The sequence below is a fragment of the Phalacrocorax aristotelis genome, chromosome 7, assembly GCF_949628215.1.
Source record: "Phalacrocorax aristotelis chromosome 7, bGulAri2.1, whole genome shotgun sequence".
NCBI classification, from domain to species: Eukaryota; Metazoa; Chordata; class Aves; order Suliformes; family Phalacrocoracidae; genus Phalacrocorax; species Phalacrocorax aristotelis.
In genome coordinates this window covers 30079763-30100605 of record NC_134282.1, presented here as the reverse complement: position 1 = coordinate 30100605, position 20843 = coordinate 30079763, and the positions used below count along the sequence as shown (strand labels likewise).

The window sequence follows — 20843 nt, the reverse complement described above, 5'->3', positions numbered from 1 at the left end:
CATGTTAGCTCACGTTCTACCAAGAAATTCATGAAAGCAGCCCTATACCTTGCTGATCTCTGAATCTTGATAAGCACTGGCCTTGGAGCTGGCCTGAGGAAGCTGTGATATTTAAAAAGAAATGCTGTATATTTGGTCACACTGAAGATTTAGCAACACAGGTGAAGGATACCAGAATGCTGGGGGACTTAGCTCTTGGTGTGGCATGTTGGGCCACCAGCATACAAGGTTTAGAAAGGTGGCACAGTGGATGGGGAGGGAAAGGGACCATGTCAGGAGGTACATGGGAAGTGGCATGGCCATAAAAGACCAAAAGCAACAGCTTAATCCCCTGCTCCAGGCTGGGAGATGTGGGTAAACTTTTTGCTGCCCAAATGGGGAGAGCATTGACTTCATCCCTGGTGTGGGGAGTGGGGAGATTACCCCACCTCTGGACTTGCAGGGCAAATCCTGCTCTCCTGGGGCAATTTGCAACCATCAAACCTAGTTTGTGAAGTGCTGGTGTACAGGATCCCTGGTGGAATCTCAAATTCCTGTGTAATGCAAGTTGTAACAGTGGTTAATAGCACCAGAAAGTCACTTTGTAGATAAACTTCTATTATGTTATGGCAGGACTTTGCTCACCCAAGCAAAGTCTCTAGGCTCTTAAGCTCCAGCTACAATAATTGCATTTTCACTGGGAAAGTGCTTGAAGTCTAAATGTTTTTTAAGGGAAAGTCCTGATAAGAGAACACTATTCTGGTTTTGCTGTTGTCCCTAATTTCTTGTTGCCCAATGTGTCTGGCAGAGAATTACAGTCCTGAACCACTGAGCAAGAAGTAGAGGAAAGGCATGGCAGGTGCCAACCACGGCACCAAGCGGTGTGGCAGTGTGCAGGGGCGGGACACTGAACAAGTGATGTGATGGGGTGCAGGGCGACAAAGGGGCCAATGACACCCTCCTCCAGCCTCCCCGCTGGCACAATACCCTGCCCGGATCCTGCCGTGAACCCCCACAGCTCCCTCCCACAGCCAGGAGAGAAGGGGATCCCTGCTAAGGGGCCCCAGCTAATTCCTTACTTCCCTGCAAAACTGTTGCAAACCCCATCTCCCGAGGCAGCTCTTTGTGCCTCTGTTAATGTCATGCCATACTAATGCCTTTCATGGCTCATTAATTAACTTCCACACACTGCTGGGAGCACCTAGCCACTCCCTTTGTCCTCACCTATCCCAGCCACTTATAGCAGCGCGGGGATGCTAGAAATAGCGTCACATACAGTAAGAGCCAGAGGAGCCCATAGACGAAAGGAGTATTGGAGTCGATTTGCAAAGGAGGTATTTTCGAGTTCGCAGCAGTGAGGCAGCATGAAAAGCCCTGGGTGCACTTCAAGGTAAGGGGAGAGGGAAGTGAATGCTACGGGTACAGAATTAAAACGTTTGTAGAAAGGTCTGGTTCAGGTAATCCCTGTAAGTTGTTAACTACCTATAGATTTAGTTACAGTTTACCCCAGTATAGAGGCACAGCTCACCATGAATGTTTCTTTCCAGTATTCTAGGTCTTTTAATTTGAAAGAATGTTGTTAGGTTGACACGGAGTTCTGTTATTTTCAGCTTAAGCCAAATGAACAAGAAGGTTGTCCCAAACATTAAAGCATCTGTAGCGGCACCTCCAAGTGTGACCTGAGAGGAAGTTTTCCATGTTTTCTTCCCAGCTGGGAGATGGCACGGTTCAGGTTGGAAAGGCGAGCCAAACTTTTGGCACCAGGCCAGCTGACACCTCCGCAAGTGTCTTGGCTTCTTAGAAAAATCTTGTGTCTAAGCAATCAGCTCCCAAGTACTTCCTCAAAGGGCTCCCAGGCTGGTTGTGCATCTTGTGTGCTTACGTGACTTTTGTGCAACATTTGAATTTCAGCTTTCTCTCTTGAACTTTGCTTTGCAAAAGGCTGTGTTAATGGGGTAAAAAAGTAGATGGTGGCTCTGATTGTACCCTGCGACTCAGCTATGTCAGGCTTCATGCGTCCCAGGTGAAATGATTCCTTGCTGTCATGAGAGGAGGGAAGAAACCGCTGCAGCCATCATCCTGTGTGTCATGCCCTGCAGGCTTCTCCCATTCATATACCGGATGGTGACAAAGTCCCTCCCTTTATGGCTGTAACTGTTTGTGTAAAAGATCAGCTCCGTCTTTTGTAACACAAGGTACTCACCTGGTTCACCTTCAGCCTGTGCATGTGAGACAGTCAACAGCAAAATCGCTCTTTGATGAGTGGGACTTGTCTTTCTTGAAGGGATTGATGGGACATATTTTAGCCGATGTTGAATATGGTGTCTGTTGGCCCAACACACACAGTTTTAGAAGTGGCTTGGTCAGAGACTTGCAGTCTTGTGACAAAAGTGTGTGTGTGACACTAAAGGAACAATCTTTAAGAGTGGTGCTGTCTCTTACAGAGGTGTGCCAGGGTGATGGGTGCAGAATGGGTGGTGAAACCTGATGTGCAAGTTTGCAGGACACCCTGAAGCCAGTAACAGCCCCTGAAAGTGCAGCTGCAGGCGGCCAAGCCCTGGGTGGCAATGGGGACAGGCTCCCCCTGCAGAGATCAGGCACAGGGCTCAGCTGTACAAGTACACCAAGCAGCGCCCCAAGCAGTGCCCCACGTGCCTGCAACCCCCTCCTCTCATCTCCCCCCACGCTCCATTTTCCTGGACTCCTCCCTGGGGATCACCTCAATCCCTGCCCTTGGCCCTTCACCTGAATGCTTCTATCACTTGCCTTTGCTTCAGTCGGCTGCGGTCCCCACTCACACCCTGAGCTGGAAAGCAGATATCTTTCCATCCATACATCCCCAGGCAGGGGAACAAGCACCATGCCACAAGTAGCATTGTCTGCCAGCCCTGGGACAAGGAGCCCATTTCTGCATGAGGACTGGTGCCTCCATGGCCCACGTGCCAAAGGAATAAGTCACTCTTGCTGCTTAAAACTGGCTGTTTCAGGAAGCTGCCGTGGTTTTGGCAAGCCCAACATAGGCTGAGCAGCCACCACTCGCAAGCAGCAGCTTGGATGTTGCTTGGCTGCAGGTGGCTGTTGGCTTCAGGATGGTGCCATGAGGAGCAAGGTGAGCTCTGTACAGCCCCTCAGGGCTCACTGGTGGCATGTTGGTGCCCATAACTTGCCCACTGGGCATGTTTGGCACTTCAATGTCAGGCCCTCATGCTGCACCAGCAACACTTTGAGGCTTTACATGCTTAGATAATTTGGACCATTATCCTTCCCTGTCTCCAGGTGCAAAAACCCTGCTGTTTGGGGCTTTCAAAGTGCGTCCAGACAAGATGGGTCTGCTGGGAGCATCCAGTTATGCTGGAGATGGGCTTAGTGTGATGCACGAGTTTGACAATTTGGAGGCAGGATGGCACTATGTAATCACTTATTAAAGTAAATTTCTATTAAAAGATCATGGGACACCTTGAGGTGATAAGATGTAGAGGTCTACAGAGCCTGTCTTCTTGCAGTAGGACTAGTAATCCTTCTGGAGCGTATTGTGATCCTGATCTATCTTCAGGATTGGTCTGGGTGTATGTTGATTTGTTTGCCCCATAAAACATCATTCTCACTGTAATTGTCTCTGTTTGCCAATTCGGGGACACTGCCCAAACAAACATGGAACATTATCGCATGCACTGCAGAAGAAGGATATCACCAGACTGCCTTAGGAAAGACCTCCAGGCAGGCAAGGTGGTGTTTTTTGGAAAACCATCACATCAACATCAGCTTCAGTTTAAATGAAAGACTGAGAACAATGGGGACAATCTCTTTAGCAGGGCCTCTTGTGACAGGATAAGGGGTAATAGTTTGAAACTAGAGGAGGGTAGATTTAGGCTCGATATAAGGAAGACATTTTTTTACAATGAGGGTGGTGAAGCACTGGAATGGGTTGCCCAGAGAGGCTGTGGAGACCCCACCGCTAGAGACAGGCAAGCTCAGGCTGGATGGGGCTCTGAGCAACCTGATCTAATTGGGGATGTCCCTGCTCACTGCTGGGGTTTTGGACTAGGTGGCCTCTAAAGGTCCCTTCTGACCCAAACTATTCTATGATTCTAACATAGGCAGGGGCTGCATTCAACAGATGTGAGACTCTCGCTGCCTACAGGCCCCTCTGCATTTCTTCTTTTGTCTCATGGCTACTTATATACATAAAGCAATCAAAGGAAAGGGGATAGTCTCACCCCAACCCCTTAACAGGCCTGGGAACAGAAAATTAAGAAATACTGATGAAAGACTGCCTGTAGTTATGTCTTTAAACTCTTCATGCAGAAACTATGCTGCAAATTCAGGTCAGAGGGCCAGGCAGCTGCCCTGGCTTTGGGAAGGGCTCTTCCACCCAGGGGTTTTCCACTTTGGCTGGGCTGCCATTGGACAAGGACAGTGCTTTGATGCATAGCGAAGCTTGAAGTAAAAGTGGTTTCAGGCTGGTTTGCATGGCGAACAAAGTCAAACATTTTTCTGCAGTGCCATCACGGTGTTGCAACATTGCTGCCTGTCTTCATGCTTCTGCTGTGTTTATATTTGGTTCGTGGCTCCTCGATCACAGCTAGCACAGCTGGCTACAGTGGCTGTGTTTTTATGTGCAGCTCTTCATGTTCTGTTGGACTTTCTTCCCATCCTCTCGCCAGTTTTCCATGGTTGGATCCAGGCCGTCACAGCCTGGCTTGTGGTACTGTGGCCAGTCAGTGAGAGGCTGTAGACCATGACAGATAAAGCTGGTGTTTGCACTCTCGTAAGGCCAGCTGGAAGGAATGAGTCAGTGTGTTTCACACTGTACAAGCTGGAGGCTACAAAAGCCAGCACCCTGTGCAGCAGGACCATGCATGAGGACACCTTGCCCAGCAGGACAGTAGAAAGGACCAGCAGGTCTAACCACAGCAATCAATGTGCCCCCCATCTACCCTCAGACTGGGCAAGCTTAGAGCCTTCCTTGCTCTCTTGGGAGAGTGGAAACCACAAGTGTGACCACCCCATGCTGTAAATAGGACTATATCTTCTCAAAGCAACTTAAAGCCCAAGCCAGATCTGCTGCATTTTGGAAACAGTGGCTGAAAACATATTGTTCACACTGAGTTTAAAAAACTTTTAAGATCAGAGAACTCAGATCAAGCTTGGTGATGAAAAGTTCCTTTCTGGTGGGCATGAAACCTTGAGAAGATCCTGTATGTGTCCCAGCTAGAATGCACTACTGATGATACATGGTGGTTGCCTAATTAGTGCTGGAAAACCACTCCTCATTATCCAAGCAAAACACAGGTAGATGAGGTGCTTGGTCCCAAGGGCTGCCTCTGAGATCAGGCAGTTTAAAGGCTGGCCAAGGTGAGATCTAATGAAAGGGAGACCTGGGTGAGGCTGAGCACAAGAGCTGGGCTGGGAGGAGGAGATGCAGCAAGGAAGCAGTCCTCTTGTTTGAAAGCAAGGTGTAATTAGTCCGTTACAGGTGCTGTTGGGTTATTAATTGGTTTTCTGTATTGAAAAATCTCAGTTATATTGAAAACAGTCATTTTGGTGTTTCTTTGAGATCCCTGTCTTCTGGAGTGATGTGGTTACAGGCAGTGCTTACCAAGGAAATCTTTACAGCCCTACAAAGGGCTCATTTTCTAGCTCTTAGTAGTTGCTCACAAAAGCTTGATGTGAATAAGCTCTAAAGGCCCAGGAAACCAAAAGAAAAGCAAAATAGAAGGCAGTGGAGCAGAATGAGAGGCTGTCAGAAGAGCTTAACAGAGTCTGCCTGAAGAAGGCTGTGTGTGGCCAAAGGCCAAAATTAGGAGAGAGATAGTGAAAGTGCAATTTCTCACTGTCCTGTCTCTAATGCCGGAGCTGCTGACGCACCTGGGGGAGCTGAAGGTGGTTGGCACCACAGAGACATAAAATTGTGATCCTGGTGATAAAAATTCCCAAGGGCAATATGCGAAGTTTGGTGGTTCACGTTTGGGGAAGGACTATCCAATAAAAATCCGCTGAAGCTCTGCTTTCTTTCCAGGCATATCAAATGTCTCATCATTTTCAACCTTTGCCTGGGACTCATCTTTCTGTCGGGATTCTTCCATATGAAGAATAAATATTATATGTAAGTGAAGCAGAAGTAAGGTCGCATTACTTCATCTGCCCAGGGCAGCAAGGATCTGACCTGTGACACTTGATTTAACTGTCATGGGGTTTAGGCTAATATTGGAAGGGCAGCAGCCCAAAGCTAGGTCCTCGATTCTCATTTGGGCAGGCAAGGGATCAAATTAGCCAAAGTGCAGCTCTTCAGAGCAATATCAGCCATACAGAAAAAGAAAAGGGGATTGAGGTGAAGCCTGTGGGTAAGTGAGGACCTGGAAAAGCAGAAAACTGTCCAATGTCCACGCCTGAGGGATAGAGCTTGTTTGGGTTGGTGTCTTGCACCAGCTGCAGGTGTGGTATCAGAAGGAGAACCTGCTGGGGTTTCAGGTCTCAGAGATGGGGTATGGCACTGGAGAGGCTGTTTTCCCCATCTGTTGCCTTCCTGCAGAATCTTGAAAAGCCATGAGGAGCTGCTGATCCCTTCCATGCCTTGCCATGCCAAGACTAATGTCATGTTCCTCAAGACCCACAAGACGGCCAGCAGCACCATCCTGAACATCATGTTCAGGTTTGTGGAGAAGTACAACCTCACTGTTGCCCTTCCAGCTGGCCAGCTCGTCCACCTGGGCTACCCGAAGACCTTCCTGGCCCACTTTGTGGAAGAATTCCAAACCATAGGACAAAACTACAACATCATGTGCAACCACCTGCGGTTTAACGCCTCGGAGGTAAGAGCGAGCCACAGCACCTGCAGAGAAACCTGGTTGAACAAGCAGTGCCTCCAGACTAACAGTCTCTGTTTTTCCTCCCCGCAAATAGGTGCACAAGGTGATGGCAGCAAACACCTTCTACTTCTCCATCCTGAGAAACCCCATTCCTCTGCTGGAGTCTTCCTACGTCTACTACAAGGACAACGTCCCTGCCTTCAGGACCTCCAAGGATGTGAATGAGTACCTGGCATCACCCATGAAGTATTACCATCCAGCAGATCACAAGAAAAACATCTACGCGAGGAATATCATGTGGTTTGACTTTGGCTACGATAACAATGCAGAGGACAACAAAAAGTACATCCAGGCCGTCTTGAAGGAGATTGAGCAGAACTTCCACCTGATCTTGATAGCAGACTACTTTGATGAGTCCATGATCCTCTTGAAGCGCACTTTGTGCTGGGATCTGGATGATGTGATTTACTTTAAGCTCAATTCCAGAAGCCAGGACACTGTCCAGACCTTGACTCCAGAAAGCAAGGAGCGAATAAAAGCATGGTGCTCACTGGACTGGAAGCTCTACCTGCACTTCAACCAGAGCTTCTGGAGGAGAATTGAGGAGACCATAGGACTCGAGGAGCTGGAGAAGGAGGTGAATCACCTGCAAAAGAGACAGAAGGAGCTCATGGAGACCTGCCTTTTGGACCAGGAGGCAGTAGGGAAGGATCATATCAAGAACAAAGCTCTCCTGCCTTTCCAGTCAGGTGCTACAAATATCCTTGGGTACAACCTCAAGCAAGACTTAGACAACAGGACTCTGAGAACCTGCCAGAAAATGGTTATGCCAGAGCTCCAGTACACATCCTATCTTTACGCTGTTCAACACCCACATAAGAAGAGGAAGCAGTTAGGCTTGCCCTTGTTGTGGACCAGTTTCCAGGAGAAGATGCAGCTCCCAACTCCCAACTAGGGCACGTGACAACCCACTGCAGTTTCCCACCTCTTTGCATCACCCCATGTCTGGCACGTGGCTGGCCCACAGGACTCTTGTGCATGAAGGGGAGGCAGGGGGCCTTTGTTCAGGGCCACCAAGCTGGTGGTGGGTCCCTTTTTGGGGACCTTGAGCCAAAGGCTCTGAGTTGCCCAGATCCTGCATGATCCCTCCTCCCCACTACTGCTGAGCACTGGGCAGGCTTTCAGCTGGCTTAGACATTGTGCCTCTTAATCGTTAATCATGGGCTTAGTCATTTTGTTTGCATTCAACATTATTTAATAGCCATCACTACATCCAGGGTGGTCACAGTTCACTAGAGCAAGTCCTGATTTTTGGCGTTTAGGGGAAAAAGGGGGAAGGAGAGGGAAATGAGGAGGAGGGTGCAACGAGGGGATGCAGCACTCAAAGGAGGAGGAGAGATGTTGGGTCTCCCATCCAGCAGTATCCATGCTCGACGATGCCTAACCACTGTGCGATGCTGGGGCCCCTTTTCAGATGGGAGTCCCAAGCATCGTGCCCAAAGCTGGGTGCGCTAGCTGGCAGCCTTTTCCCACCAGCACAAGGGACATCCCCCTCATGCATGTCATGAGGTGTGGGGGGCCTCTTGCACCACGTGGGGCAGCTTATCACTCCCCTAGGAGGGCTTATTTTGTGGTTTCACCCCTCTCTCTTGGGTGAAGGTCCCCAGACCCTCTGCATGGATGGTCCCTTGGGCTCAGAATTGCTGACGCCCTTTATCAGCAGGGGCATCACTGGGCACCCTTGCTGTGTTGGCCAAACTCTCCAACACCAATTAGGAGAGGGGTGGAGGGAGGCATGGCCACTGCTCGTTTAGGGCATGACCTTGTTATTGAAGGAGGTAATTAGACCTGGCTGGGAGGTCTTTTCTCATTTGCCAGCTCCCTGCTGCCGTGCTAGTGTTGGGAAGGTTCGTCAGAAGGACGGCAGCACCAAGCCCAATGGCTTTGGCGTCACTGCCATTAATGATTGCCCATTGCCAGTTTCCAACACTCCCACCATCCCCAATGGTGCAATATTTCAACGCTTATCCAGCAGCTCCTCCTGCTTGTGCCAGTCAGGGTGGCAGCAGAGACCCAGATGGCATGACTGGGATGATGGAGCTGGGGTCACTTAGGCCTTAGGGGGTGAAGCAGCCCGGCAGCATCTAAGCTGAAGAAGCAGGAGAGATGCTGTTGGAGGGAAGCAGAGCTGGAATTTTCCTCAGCTACATTTGAACTCAGCAGGTAGCCGGGGAAGCCAGTTTAGGCGAGGGTTAACCTCCTGCAGTGCAACCTGTGCTCCTCTTCAACCCATGGGATGTACAGCAGAGATTAATAGCTCTGACATAGTTTTCTGCTCCAGCAACCCTGGCTAAAATTAACCAGGCTTAGGCGGCATTTGTAACTAGCTGAGGCAGAGGAGATGGGAGCTGCATATGTTCAGCCTGGGCAATCCCCAGGGCCCTTTCCTGGCCAATCCCACAGCCTGAGCCTGGGCTTTTGCCTTGGAGTTTCTGATCCAAGCTTTGCCATGTGAATTTTGTCACAGAATCACAGAATGGTAGGGATTGGAGGGAACCTCTGGAGACCATCTCGTCCAACCCACCTGCTTGAGCAGGTACACCTTGTCAAGCCCCTTTTAGCTAAAGTGATGCTGGGGATGGAATATAAGCATTAAAACCAATTTCTTACAGTTGACCTGCATGCAGGTGGGGCTCCTGGGAAGGCAGGGACTCTCCAGACCTCCTCCCATGGGCTGAGAAGCTCATGGCTGGGTTGCAGCACCTGGACAGGGAGGTCTGGCCTCTCCCAGACTGCAGGAGAAGGGAAACTGAGGTAGGAGATGCAAAACTCCTGCACACCACCCTCCCCGGCTCCCTTTGCATCCCCTCCCGGGAGGGCGTCCAAGCAAGGCAGCTCGGCAGCTGCGGGGCCCCCAGCTCTGCCTAGGCTGATAATGGTGCCTTTGTGCTGCCCGGCGCTGCACGAGCGGCTGCCGCTGCTGACTCAGGGCTTTTTTCCTGGCCACCGCTGCTGCAGGAGCCCCGTGACCCATTGATGGGGGGACCCTGCAAAGGGTGGGGGGGTGGCAGTGAAGCAGCAAGGCGACAGGCTCTCCAGAAAGTTGGTGACAGCGGGAGCTGGTGTTACCCTTTGGCGGGGGTGAGGGACAGAGGGGACATCCCCCAGCTGAGCAGGACCCGGTGAGTACCTTTGCTTTCTCTGTGGGGTGTTTGATTAGTAAAAGCTCCTAATCAAAACACAGGTAAAAGTCATCCTCAGCCACTCTGGCTGTGCCCCGGCACAGGATGCTCATCTCCTTCCACAGTGATAACCTGGGGCACACAGGGACATATAACCTGGGGAGAGCTGACCCCAGTGGCAATCCTGCTGTCCCCGACAGAAAGGTGTTTGGGGACTGCTCACACCCCACTGCCACAGGGACAGCCTGGCTGGGGACCCTACGGTTCATGTTGTGCAACTCCAGGTTTCTCCTATAGGGCGGGGGAAACAAGGAATTGGCTGGATCTGCTGCACTGGAGGCACCAGAAAAGCAGAACAAAACACTCCCTGACCCCTCTGGATGACCCTGGGCAGGTCCTGGGGTCTTGGCCATGTGGAGACAGGCTCTGCCCCCCCGCAACACCCACTTGATTGTGGGAGCGGGGAACCGCAGGTCTCACTCTTACCTTAGCTGACTGGCCGCAATTTACCAGAAATCCCTTTTCAAAAGCATCTTGAAGATCAATTTAATTTTGCTTTGGGGTAGCCCAGGTCAGCCTCTGTGGTGTTACCTAAATGCCTGTCCCACCTTTGAGCAGCAGTGACTTGCCACCGCAGCAGTACACATTCAGCCCCTCTCAACTCCAACCCTGCCAGTAGTGACCTGTCCTCCAGCCCAAGCTCCTGGGGTGTTTTCCAAACCCAAGCTCATCAAGTTAAACCTCAGACCCCTCCAAGGACAGCCCACATCCCCACCCGCCAGTTCCCCTCCCACTTCATCAACCCACCAGGGTGGGGCTGCATCTTTCTGCTGCAGACTCCATGGGCTCCCGGCACTTCCCCGCCCGGACCGTGCTCTTCGAGAAGGAGTCCAATGGTGTCACATACCGCGTGCCCGCCCTGCTCTACCTGCCCTGTGTGGCCAAGCTGCTGGCTTTTGCGGAGGAGCGGCTGAGTGCTGACGATGCCCATGCCAACCTGCTGGTTCTGCGCCGTGGCACCATCTACGGGAGCTATGTGGAGGTGGGACAGGGTGCACCCAGGGTTGGGGGCCATGGGACAGCTGGGTAGTTATCCTCCACCACTTGTGTGTGGTACAGCTGAGCCCCTGCAGTCATCCCCACAGGGAAGGGATGCTGCAGCAGGTGAAGTGGGGTGGTTCTCACCCCTCTCCATCCTCTCCTCCTCCTCATCCATGGGCAGTGGGAAGACATGCGGGTGCTGGAGACAGCGATGCTGCAGCACTACCGGTCAATGAACCCCTGCCCGCTCTACGACGAGTTCACTGGCACCCTCTTCCTTTTCTTCATCACGGTGCTGGGTAGGACACCTGAAGCCTACCAGATTGTGACCGGCCAAAACGTCACCCGCCTTTGCTGCGTCACCAGCGCTGACCAGGGCCTGAGCTGGAGCACGGCCACAGACTTGACGCAGCAGGTCATTGGCGGGGCCATCAAAGGTAGCCCACTGGAGCGGGGTGAGGAGAGGGAAGGACAGCCAGCAGGAGGGCAATCATAGGTTTTGCCCTCCTGACGCCACCTACGGTGCTGCTGGAGGTGGCCTCGGGGTAGGAAGCCTACAAGGATCCAAGAGCAGAGGGGCTGGAGGGAGTATCTGCATTGCTTGCACAGGGGAAGGGGAGATGGAGAGGCCCTGTAGCTAGGGTTAGGACCCTGCGTGAGGACAACCAGGCAGCACTGGGCTCTGCTGCCCTCCTACCCCACCACCTTGCTTGGCTAGGCTGGGGGGGATGCTCTGGAGACCCTTCCATGCTGGGCATGGCAGGGGCACCATGGAGGCTGCTCTTCACCCCCATCCTTCCTCTGTTCCCCAGACTGGGCAACATTTGCTCTGGGCCCTGGGCATGGGATCCAGCTGCGGTCTGGCCGGCTGCTGGTGCCTGCCTATAGCTACCACATCGACTGCAAGGAGTGCTTCGGGCAGCTCTGCAAGACCACCCCTCACTCCTTTGCCTTCTACAGCGATGACCATGGACAGGGCTGGCGCTTCGGGGAGTTCATCCCCAACCTGCAGACGGGCGAGTGCCAGCTGGTCTCAGTGGATGAGGAAGATGGTTCCAATGTCCTCTACTGCAATGCCCGCAGCCCCTTGGGCTTCAGGGTCCAGGCACTCAGCACAGATGATGGGGCTGTCTTCCACAGCGGGCAGCTGGTCCAGCGGCTGGTTGAGCCCCCCCATGGCTGTCACGGCAGTGTTGTTGGCTTCCCCGCACCTTTCGTGTACATCCCCACCACCCCCCAGGACCCTGTGATGCCCCTCCGAGTCTCAGCTCGCCAGCTGCTCCGTGGGATGTTCCCGGGGTTGCGGTACCTGCCCAGCCCTCAGGGAGTCAGTGATGAGCTGCCCATCATGGACACCAGCAGCCTCCACAAGCCAGCTGAGCCTGAGAAGGGCTGTCCTTCCCCAGGGCATCATGGCCATGCCCATGGCATCACCTCAGTCCAACAGGCCCCTGCAGTGGCCTGCAACCCCACTCCCTTCTTCCATGCACCGACATGGGTCCTCTACTCCCACCCCACCAGCTCCATGTCACGGGTCAACATGGGGGTTCACCTGAGCACTTTCCCCAGGGATGTGGAGAGTTGGACCGAGCCATGGGTTATCTATGAGGGCCCAAGTGCTTACTCGGACCTGGCTTACATAAAGCTGCCCTACAATGAGGCCTCCATCTCTGGTGGCCCGGCCGTCGCTTTCGCATGCCTCTATGAAAACGGGATGCAGTCACCCTACGAGCAGATCTCCTTCAGCATGTTCACACTGCAGGATGTTCTGCAGAACATCCCCCTGACAGCCACTGCTCCCCAGCGGGATGGTGGCCCCCCGCGCCATGGGAAGCAGGGGCGAAGCTGCTGTCTCATCTCCTAGTGACCCCCCGGGTTGACTCCCCCTGGTCCTCCCACGCCAGAACCCGGGGCACCAACCCAGAGCCCAGTGCACCAGGATGCTCACAGCCTGGGGTCCTGCACCAGCAAGCATGGCCACACCACACAGAAGGCATACACTACCATCCCAAAACTGGGTTTTGTCTCATTTTTATTGCTATTTTTTAATTATATAGTTGGTTGGGCATGGAAGCTTTTGCCACCAGCCCAGCTCCAGGTTCCTTTACTAGCACATGAGCCACCCCATGAAATACATAATGGGAGGCAAGAGCAGCAATGCAGGGGATATGGCTGCTTGGGGCACCCCATGCCACCTGCATATGCCAGGTCAGGGGAACATGATGCTCTGGCTGTACCATACCTGGTACTACCACCCTGCTCCAAGGGTTTTCCTCCCATGGTCATAAATATTTATGTTCCCTTTTTTTATTGCTCCATTTTAACGATCCTGTTTGAGCCAGTTCCTCTTTTTCCTAAAGGTCTCTCGAAAATCACCCAGTTACTGTTTAATCTGGCTGATTGTTTTGGGTTTTTTTTAAGCTACCATGGACATTGCTACTTTCCTCTGAACCTTAACCGTTTTGGGGCAAACATCCTCCCAGCACAGGCAGGTTCAGGCCCATACCCTCACTTAGTCCCTGTATCCCCATACAGGGGTGGGGGATGTGCTGAAGCCCCTGCAAGGGCAGTGGCAGGTTGTGTGATGGGGTCCTCAGCCAGTGGGGACGAGTGGCTGCTCCTGACATTTACTGCATGCGTGTGTGAACTTTGGGGGGCTACACCTCATTTCCACCACTACCTCCTTCAGCACGACTCCATCCAAGTCCCCCAGCCCCAGCTGGAGCCCGGCTCAGCTCCTCCAGTCTCCTTTGTCCCTTCTGCCCTGCATGGGAGACAAACATGAACACAAGCTGCCCTAAATACAGATTGATTAACGAAAATAAATTAGTGTTCCTACTCTTAGCTCTACAAATACCACTATGTTGCACTTTGCACTTGGGCAAGTGGAGGCTGGTAAGGGGTGGCTGGGGAAGCCGTTGGGCTCATGCCAGGATTCCAGGAGCCACTTCCTCACCTTCATTGCTCACCATTCCCAAATGGCTGCCAGCCCAAGGGCATCCCCTCCAGGGTGGAGGAAGGGGTATCGCCCAGGCAGAGGGCTCTTCACAGAGGCAGCTCTTTGCACGCTGATCCCATGCACATCACTTCGATGTCTAGGATGGGCTGGGTGTCAGTCCCCCATGGGGGAGTCTATCCATCTTGCACTGGGCTGGTATCACAGCTTGTGCTGTATCCCTGCCATGACACTTGCCACTGGTCAAGGGGCACCCAGGGATGCCAACTCCTCTGAGCACCAGCCTCCAGGCACCACTGCAGGTCCCTACTTCCCCTCACAAAAGCCGCAGAGGCACCCAAGGCAGCCGTTGAGGATCTGGAGGGAGGCCAGCACCATCTCGGTGGCACTGATAAGCAGCAGGACGGAGAAGAGGCCGACGTTCCAGGCCACGATGCCCACTGGCTCCAGGCAGATGCTCCACGTCTGACGATCATACAGGTAGTTCTCTGCCCTGCGCAACAGGGAAAGGAGGAGATGCAAGATGTTATGCTGTGGCAGGTCAGGAATTGCATCGCTTTCTGCCATGGAGGTGTGCCCCAGGCGCCCTGTCCTTCATCCTGAGGTTGAGTGGGGTCAAGCAGGGTGATGGGGGTGGAAAGCACCACGTAGAAAGCCTTAGAAGGTGAGGACCTCTTGAGCTACCAGGGTCTTGCATCACCACCAGCAAGCCCACCCACCATAAATAACACTGATTTAATTACCAATAGGCTGACAAGGTGGCATTGGCAATTCAATCCCACTGCCTCACCTGGCATCAGGCTCCTGGCTGCTGCCATCCAGGAAGGGGTAACCCCAGAGTGTGCCCTGTCCGCGGCTGTGCTCAGAAGCGTTGTAAAAGCAGAGGGGTCCATTGGTCAAACCCACCCCAGAGAGGACGAAGCAGGCGGCAGCGCCCAGCAGCGCCATCTTGGAGAGCACGGCAGAGATGAAAGCCTGTGGGCAGCACCCGGCGAGGGTGGGGGGACAGGACCAAAAGTCAGGGAGGGCTCCAAAATGCATCTGCACGTTACTGGCAGAGTTTGGTGAGGGGACGAAACTCCCCTCCCTTTCACCCCAAGGGGCTCCAGCCCCAGGAAGCTGAGGCTGAGAATGGAGCCATTGCTGGGTCGTTTTAACCTGGGCAGAAGGGAGCAGGGACAGACAGGGAGTAGGGGTAGGCAGGGATCTACCACACAGAGCCCATGGCAGCATGCAGGGAAAGCTCTGTCCTCAGGGAGGTGGCACCATGCAGCAACCCACCATGGGAAAGAGGGCACCCTGCCACATCCCACCACAGGGCCACAGGACAGATGGCACCCTGCCATTATGGAGCATGGGAGAAGGGGCACCCTTCCACATCCCACAACAGGACCAGGGGAGAAATGGATCCATGCCATGTCCCACTGCAGGGCCATGGGAGAGGTGGAACCCTACCACATCCCACCCTGGGGCCACCCGCCATATGCCGCTTGGGACTGCTTTGGCACAGGGGTCCTGGCCCTGCCTTACATTGCAACGGGTGCCGCAGTCAGAGCAGCCGGCGCATCGCCACCCCACTGCCGTGATATGGGTTGCTGCCAGCAGCACCTGTGGGAAGGAAAAAGCAGGTGGGGGATGAAGGGGAGCCACCTGCTCCATCCCTTCCTCCCTCCTCCACAGACACGCAAGGAAGGAAAAGGACGCAGTGGAAGCTGCGATACTCACAGCAATGCCGCCTCCCCAGATGCCTGGCATGGCCTTGGCATGCTTGCTGATGTGTCCCTCCACCAGGTACTTTGATGCCCCACCAGGGAAGAGCAGGAGGATATTGGCTGCCATGGAGAGTGTGCCCAGCACCAGCAGGCAGGGACCCACAATCCGGCTGCACTTCCCCACACACATAGCCACCCTGCATGGAGATGGGGAGGAAGAGGAGGAGAGAAAGGGGCTGCCTTCAGACCTGCAACACCCCACAGCTCCCCCACCTCAAACCCATCTCACAGCTATGGGTGGACAGGAGTTTGCTGGTTCATGCTTTTGGGTCTCAGCCTACCCCATCGGCACTGCCCTTACTCGAGAGCAATTTCCAATAGAAATCCTATTTTCCACTTGCCATCTAATTAATTAAATATTAAAAATAAATTCAATGTTAATACCAACCTACTACTACTGAACAGTTTTCCTGAGGTTGAGTATCATAGAAGGAGAAGCCCAACTTCAGACCTGCTAATATTTCTTTGCCAAATGGGCAAGGGAGTTTAAGACAATAGCAGGTCCTGCACCGAGTCTTGAAACCTGTGTGACTCGCAGGGTCAGCTCCTCCTAAATGTTACGGCAGGAAGAAGTCCAACCACCGTGCCTTGGTTTGACTTTGAGTGCTTACAAAGAGGAGGAGGGAGCCAGGAAAGGGCTGAAATCCTTGGACAAGGACTTGTGAAAGCCCGTCAGTCTCCAGTCAACAGCAACTCCATCCCCATTGCACACCAGTCCTACCATAGGTCTGAATATGCTGGCACCAATTAAAGTTAATTAAGAAAAGGTTATCACCTATCCTCAGGCAAGCCATCCAGCTCATCTGGCACTTTATTAAGTTATCAGTTCACCTAGAAATTGCCTATCTCCAGGTGATACCTTATAAAAAATTAGCTCTCCCTCTTCTCTACCTGCAAGGCAGGGGATGCCCATCAGTTGCCCTGGGACCACTGAAAACAACCTGGTTCGCTGTTGTCCCAGGGCTTCCCCAGTTCCTTCTACCCTGTGTTCATTTTTGCTTCAGCTTGGTTTTACACATTTTCCCCTTTCCCAGCCGCTTGCAACCTGTTTTGCACAAGCTATCTGAACTAAGCTGCTTCTCATACCAGCTAATTTATTTCAGGTTTGCCCTGGCTTTGCAGAAGCAGAAGTGAACAGGCGCCGTGTGGTTGTTTCCATGGGCAGAGCTGCCTCAGCTCTTCTCACGCATAGGAACAGGGAGGAGCAGCTCAGGCTGCATGCCCAACTCCTGCACAGCCCGAGAGGCCAGCAGGCACCAGCTCAACAAGGTTTCGCAAAGCTGCGACCTGCTAGAGACCATCCATGCCAGCCCCAGCAGGCTGCTAGGGGCCAGGGAGGGCTGGACATGGAGGAACAGGGCTGCAAAACCCTGCTGCATGGAGAGGATGCAAGCCAAGAAGCCCGAGGTGGACCACCAGCTCCACCCATCCTGGAGCTTCACTGCCCCTCTGCTTTCTATCCTCGCTACCTTGGTTATAAGGAATTTAGGGCCTCTCGCCCTCACTGTGGTGCCACCTGCTGTCCAGGGACTGTGTGTAGTTTTCCCCTCAGCGCCACAAGCACCCAGTGCTGATGTTCCACTTCCCCACTTCGGAGGACCTTCCAGAATAGCTCTTGCTCCTCTGTTGCTCACAGCATGGGCTGCTCTCACCAGTTAGAGGCTTTTGTGGCCTTCTGCAAGTCTCCCCTTAACCTTTCCAAAGATTCTTCCCCCCCACCACTGCCCTCTCTCCCTGGGGAAGGCAGGAGGCCTCCTTCCCCCAGGAAGCTCTCCAAGACTTGCTGTCGCCCCGACACTCCCTTTGAGCAAGAAGCAAGTTTGCATTAGCCACTTTCTTCTACCTCAGCCAATACAGACAAAAAAACCCTTGTGTAAGGGGAGGTAAAGCAAAAGTACAGCTGAACTGGTTTCTGTTAGGACACTTGAAAGAAAGACTCCCTTCCTGCCAGCACATCTCCATGGCCAAAACTAAGGGGATTCAAGCAAAGCCCAGGGAACCTGTCCTCCCGCCTTCCTGGCTTACCTGGGAGCGATGCCACGTGGAGCCAGCAGCACCCACCCCTTGGATGAGCTCTGTCCTGGAGGCATCACCCATGGATGACTATTTATGGTGCCCTCATCATGCATGTGTTCCACGACTTCCTCCTCCACCCCAGGGTCCACCCACTACATCAGTCACGATCCTTCCCTATCCTACACAACCAGTGGCTCAAAAGGAAGAATGACTGTCCTGCCTGAATGAGGCAGCATCTGCCAGCACTGCGGCTCATCCGTCGTTCAGTTATGCCCCCTTTCACTGGCTGAAGCCGCGAGTCCACCAAAACATGCACAACTTCAGATTTTAAGGCTTCTACCAGTCTGCCCTAAACGCCTTGACTGATGCCCAAGTAACAAACACCATTTCTCCTGGAAAAACCTGCAACAACTATGTAGGGAAAACATTTTCCTCCCTCCTCCACAGTCCACTCCAAACACTACCGTTCTGTCACCATGGGTCCACGTACTCCACCAAGGGCTTCTTCCATCACAATTCACATTATTTCCCTTGTTGTACAAGAGCTTTGTGTGTGGGTGCTGAACAGTTCAGGTTTGTCTCTTCTAATTTTTACCTACAGGAGGGAGCACACTAACATTTTAAAAGAATATTCTCATGTCTCAGCTGGTTCCTATCTCCTGCCCTTTCCTTCCTTGCCCGTGGCCCAGCTATTCCTCCAGGCGTTGAGCATACCCCCATTACATATATATCTCACACCTTTGTGATGACATCGAGAGTCAAAGGTTATTTCTGGATATCTTAATTATTGCAAGTCATCAGACACCAGCATTTCAAAGTCCTATCTGGGTGCAATGCAGAAGCTCCTCTTCTGTCCCCACAAAGAAGGTCTGATGGTAGCAACTCCAAGATGGGAACAGGACCAGGAGGACATGACCTCTGTGTCTGAGAACAGGTGACAGAGAAGCTGTAGTACAAAAAATGGAGCAGTTTTTCTTGCAGAGGAGTTGCAGTCAGAGCAAACAAAGAGGAGAATTGCTCATGGGCTGTGCAGGCAAAAGGAAGAATATTCTCAAAGAAGAGTCTGGAGAAGGTTCATATTCCTCATGCGTTCATCACGAGGACCTGAGGCACATCAGCTGCCTGGGACGTGGGCTTCCCTGTCTGCCACAGGAGGCGAAGCATAAATGCAGCTATCGTATAGCCCTGATACAGTCTTGCTCTGACACAGTAAATAAGAAAAGCAGCTGGAGTACTACCTTTTGGTTTATAACCCAGCTTGCTCTACCTAGGGTAACGCACACGAGTAGGATTTGCCAGCACATTTCAGAGGCTTTTCCTGCTTTCAAATCAACAAGTACGGGACTGTCGAGAATATAAAACCTGCTTTAAGTACAGCATGCCACTCACTGTCCATCAGAAGAAATAGAAAATGGAGTTGGAGTCCTTGAGTGCCTCATGGAAAAAGATGAATGGGTGAGGCTGGGTTACATCAGCCAATTCCGTTTTTCTAGAAAAAAATAAGCTGGGAGGAGCAGATTATCTGAACAACAATAGTTCCTCTGAAAGGAAAATCAGAGTTTGCACCAGCACATAAATCCCTGTCTTATTCTTAAATAACATGAATCGATCTCTAAAAAGCAGACAGCAGTAAAGGTGAAACATGTAGGACATGTAGGGCAGCATACTGCTGAGAATAATCTAATTTTTCCTTCCTATCTTTTTTTACTTAGAGAGGAAGCATTTTTCACTCTGCTGGAAGAAAATATTTTGCAACCTTATCTTGTGCCCTTTTCTACGTCATGGCAATCTGAGCTTCCTACGTTGCCACACACATGATCTGGTCAATCATCTCCTACAGAAAATCCCATGTCATTCAGCGTGAAGCATCAGGGTGAATCTTTTCCCCAGGATCATTGATCTTCCCCTTACACCCACTCCAGCCCAAGTGTGTAATAGTAATAATAATACTAAAAGTCTAATTTTAGCCCTGCACAGCTTCCCAAGCACCGTGAGCGGCTGCATGCCTCCCCTTCTCGCATGAGAATTTAATTACAAAAGCATCAGCATGGCAATTATGGGAAAGTAACTTGCTGCCAAGCCGCCCGGCCACTGTGCTGCCACAGCACGGTCCCAGGCAAAGCAATTCTGGCTCAGCAAGGTCCTCTGCTAACTCCTTCTCTGACACTGGATTGCGGCTGAAAAGACACCAGCCACTTTCATCCTAGTTGTTCCGTGTTGCTTTATCCCGTCACACTTAGAAGGCTCTGCTTCTCCGGTCCATGGTTCACAGGTCATGTTTGGCAATGGCTCTTTCTGAACTTTAAGGTCTGGGAGATTTTTATAACCAGTGCCTCTGCTCTCTTACCCACGCTCCCCTGCTCTTTGTTTCCCCAAACTCCTCTGAGGAAATTGCACAGCAGTTGGGGTTTCAAGAGCTGTTTGGCTTCAAGAAGCATCAAAGAGGCTGAGATGAGTTTCAAATGGCGAGATGAGATTGAACCATTCCGTGCCAAACCAACCTCTGCCTCGGTCACATCCAGAGGATTCTCAGCTTGATTCAGTGGTCTCTCCCACTCCTCTCAGTAGCATCTGCAAATCTATTTCTGCCACTAGCTAGCTATGACTTCTCCAAACTCAGGTGTGGGCACATTTGCTGCCAGTGGTGATCCCCTTAGACCAGTCCTGCATGGAGTTTGTGCCTAGAACTCAGACTGAAGAAATACCAACACGATGCTGCTAGACAATATGGCATTTGCTTTAGCTTCTTTATGAATTTCACCTGATTTACTACTTCAGATGAGATAAACGAACCCAGTCAAAAGTCAGAAGGAATCTGCAGAAAGGAAAAATAAATAAATTAAAACCAAAAGGTATCTTGAGTCTATCCTGCAGTTCCTTGTCCTGCAGACTATGATGAAAAAATATTTCCAACTCAGTTGGAATGGGAAGTATTTTCCTAAGCTGCATGAAGAGATCAGGCTGTTTTACAGCCTCGAGAGGCACACGAGCAAGTCTTCATCACAGAAACTGGAATTGTCCCGTTAACATAGTGAAAGGGAGAGGTGCACATGCCAAAAACTAAAGAGCAAGTCACTTCCAAGATACC

At 52.0% G+C, this 20843-nt stretch overlaps 3 protein-coding genes across 5 annotated transcripts; 2 read left to right on the top strand and 1 right to left on the bottom strand.

The window, feature by feature from the left end:
* The first annotated feature begins 275 nt into the window (after positions 1–275).
* On the top strand, positions 276–10124 carry GAL3ST2 (galactose-3-O-sulfotransferase 2). 3 transcript variants are annotated; one of them, XM_075099596.1, is made up of 4 exons: positions 276–1369; positions 5999–6085; positions 6512–6791; positions 6883–10124. In XM_075099596.1, exons 1-4 carry the CDS (start codon positions 1344–1346, stop codon positions 7741–7743), a joined length of 1254 nt encoding a protein of 417 aa, XP_074955697.1. In that variant the 5' UTR covers positions 276–1343; the 3' UTR covers positions 7744–10124. The 3 variants fall into 3 exon arrangements, with proteins under 3 accessions (XP_074955697.1, XP_074955700.1, XP_074955698.1); XM_075099599.1 differs by having other exon boundaries at positions 276–4881; positions 6883–7745; XM_075099597.1 differs by lacking the exon at positions 5999–6085.
* Positions 9884–13116, top strand: NEU4 (neuraminidase 4). Its single transcript, XM_075099593.1, has 4 exons — positions 9884–9970; positions 10807–11012; positions 11193–11448; positions 11824–13116. Exons 2-4 carry the CDS (start codon positions 10812–10814, stop codon positions 12873–12875), a joined length of 1509 nt encoding a protein of 502 aa, XP_074955694.1. The 5' UTR covers positions 9884–9970; positions 10807–10811; the 3' UTR covers positions 12876–13116.
* Positions 13028–19723, bottom strand: TM4SF19 (transmembrane 4 L six family member 19). The gene is made up of 5 exons (XM_075099600.1): positions 17765–19723; positions 15693–15876; positions 15498–15575; positions 14758–14942; positions 13028–14460 (listed from the first exon to the last, which is right to left on the bottom strand). Exons 1-5 carry the CDS (start codon positions 17866–17868, stop codon positions 14274–14276), a joined length of 738 nt encoding a protein of 245 aa, XP_074955701.1. The 5' UTR covers positions 17869–19723; the 3' UTR covers positions 13028–14273.
* Positions 19724–20843: the final 1120 nt, after the last annotated feature.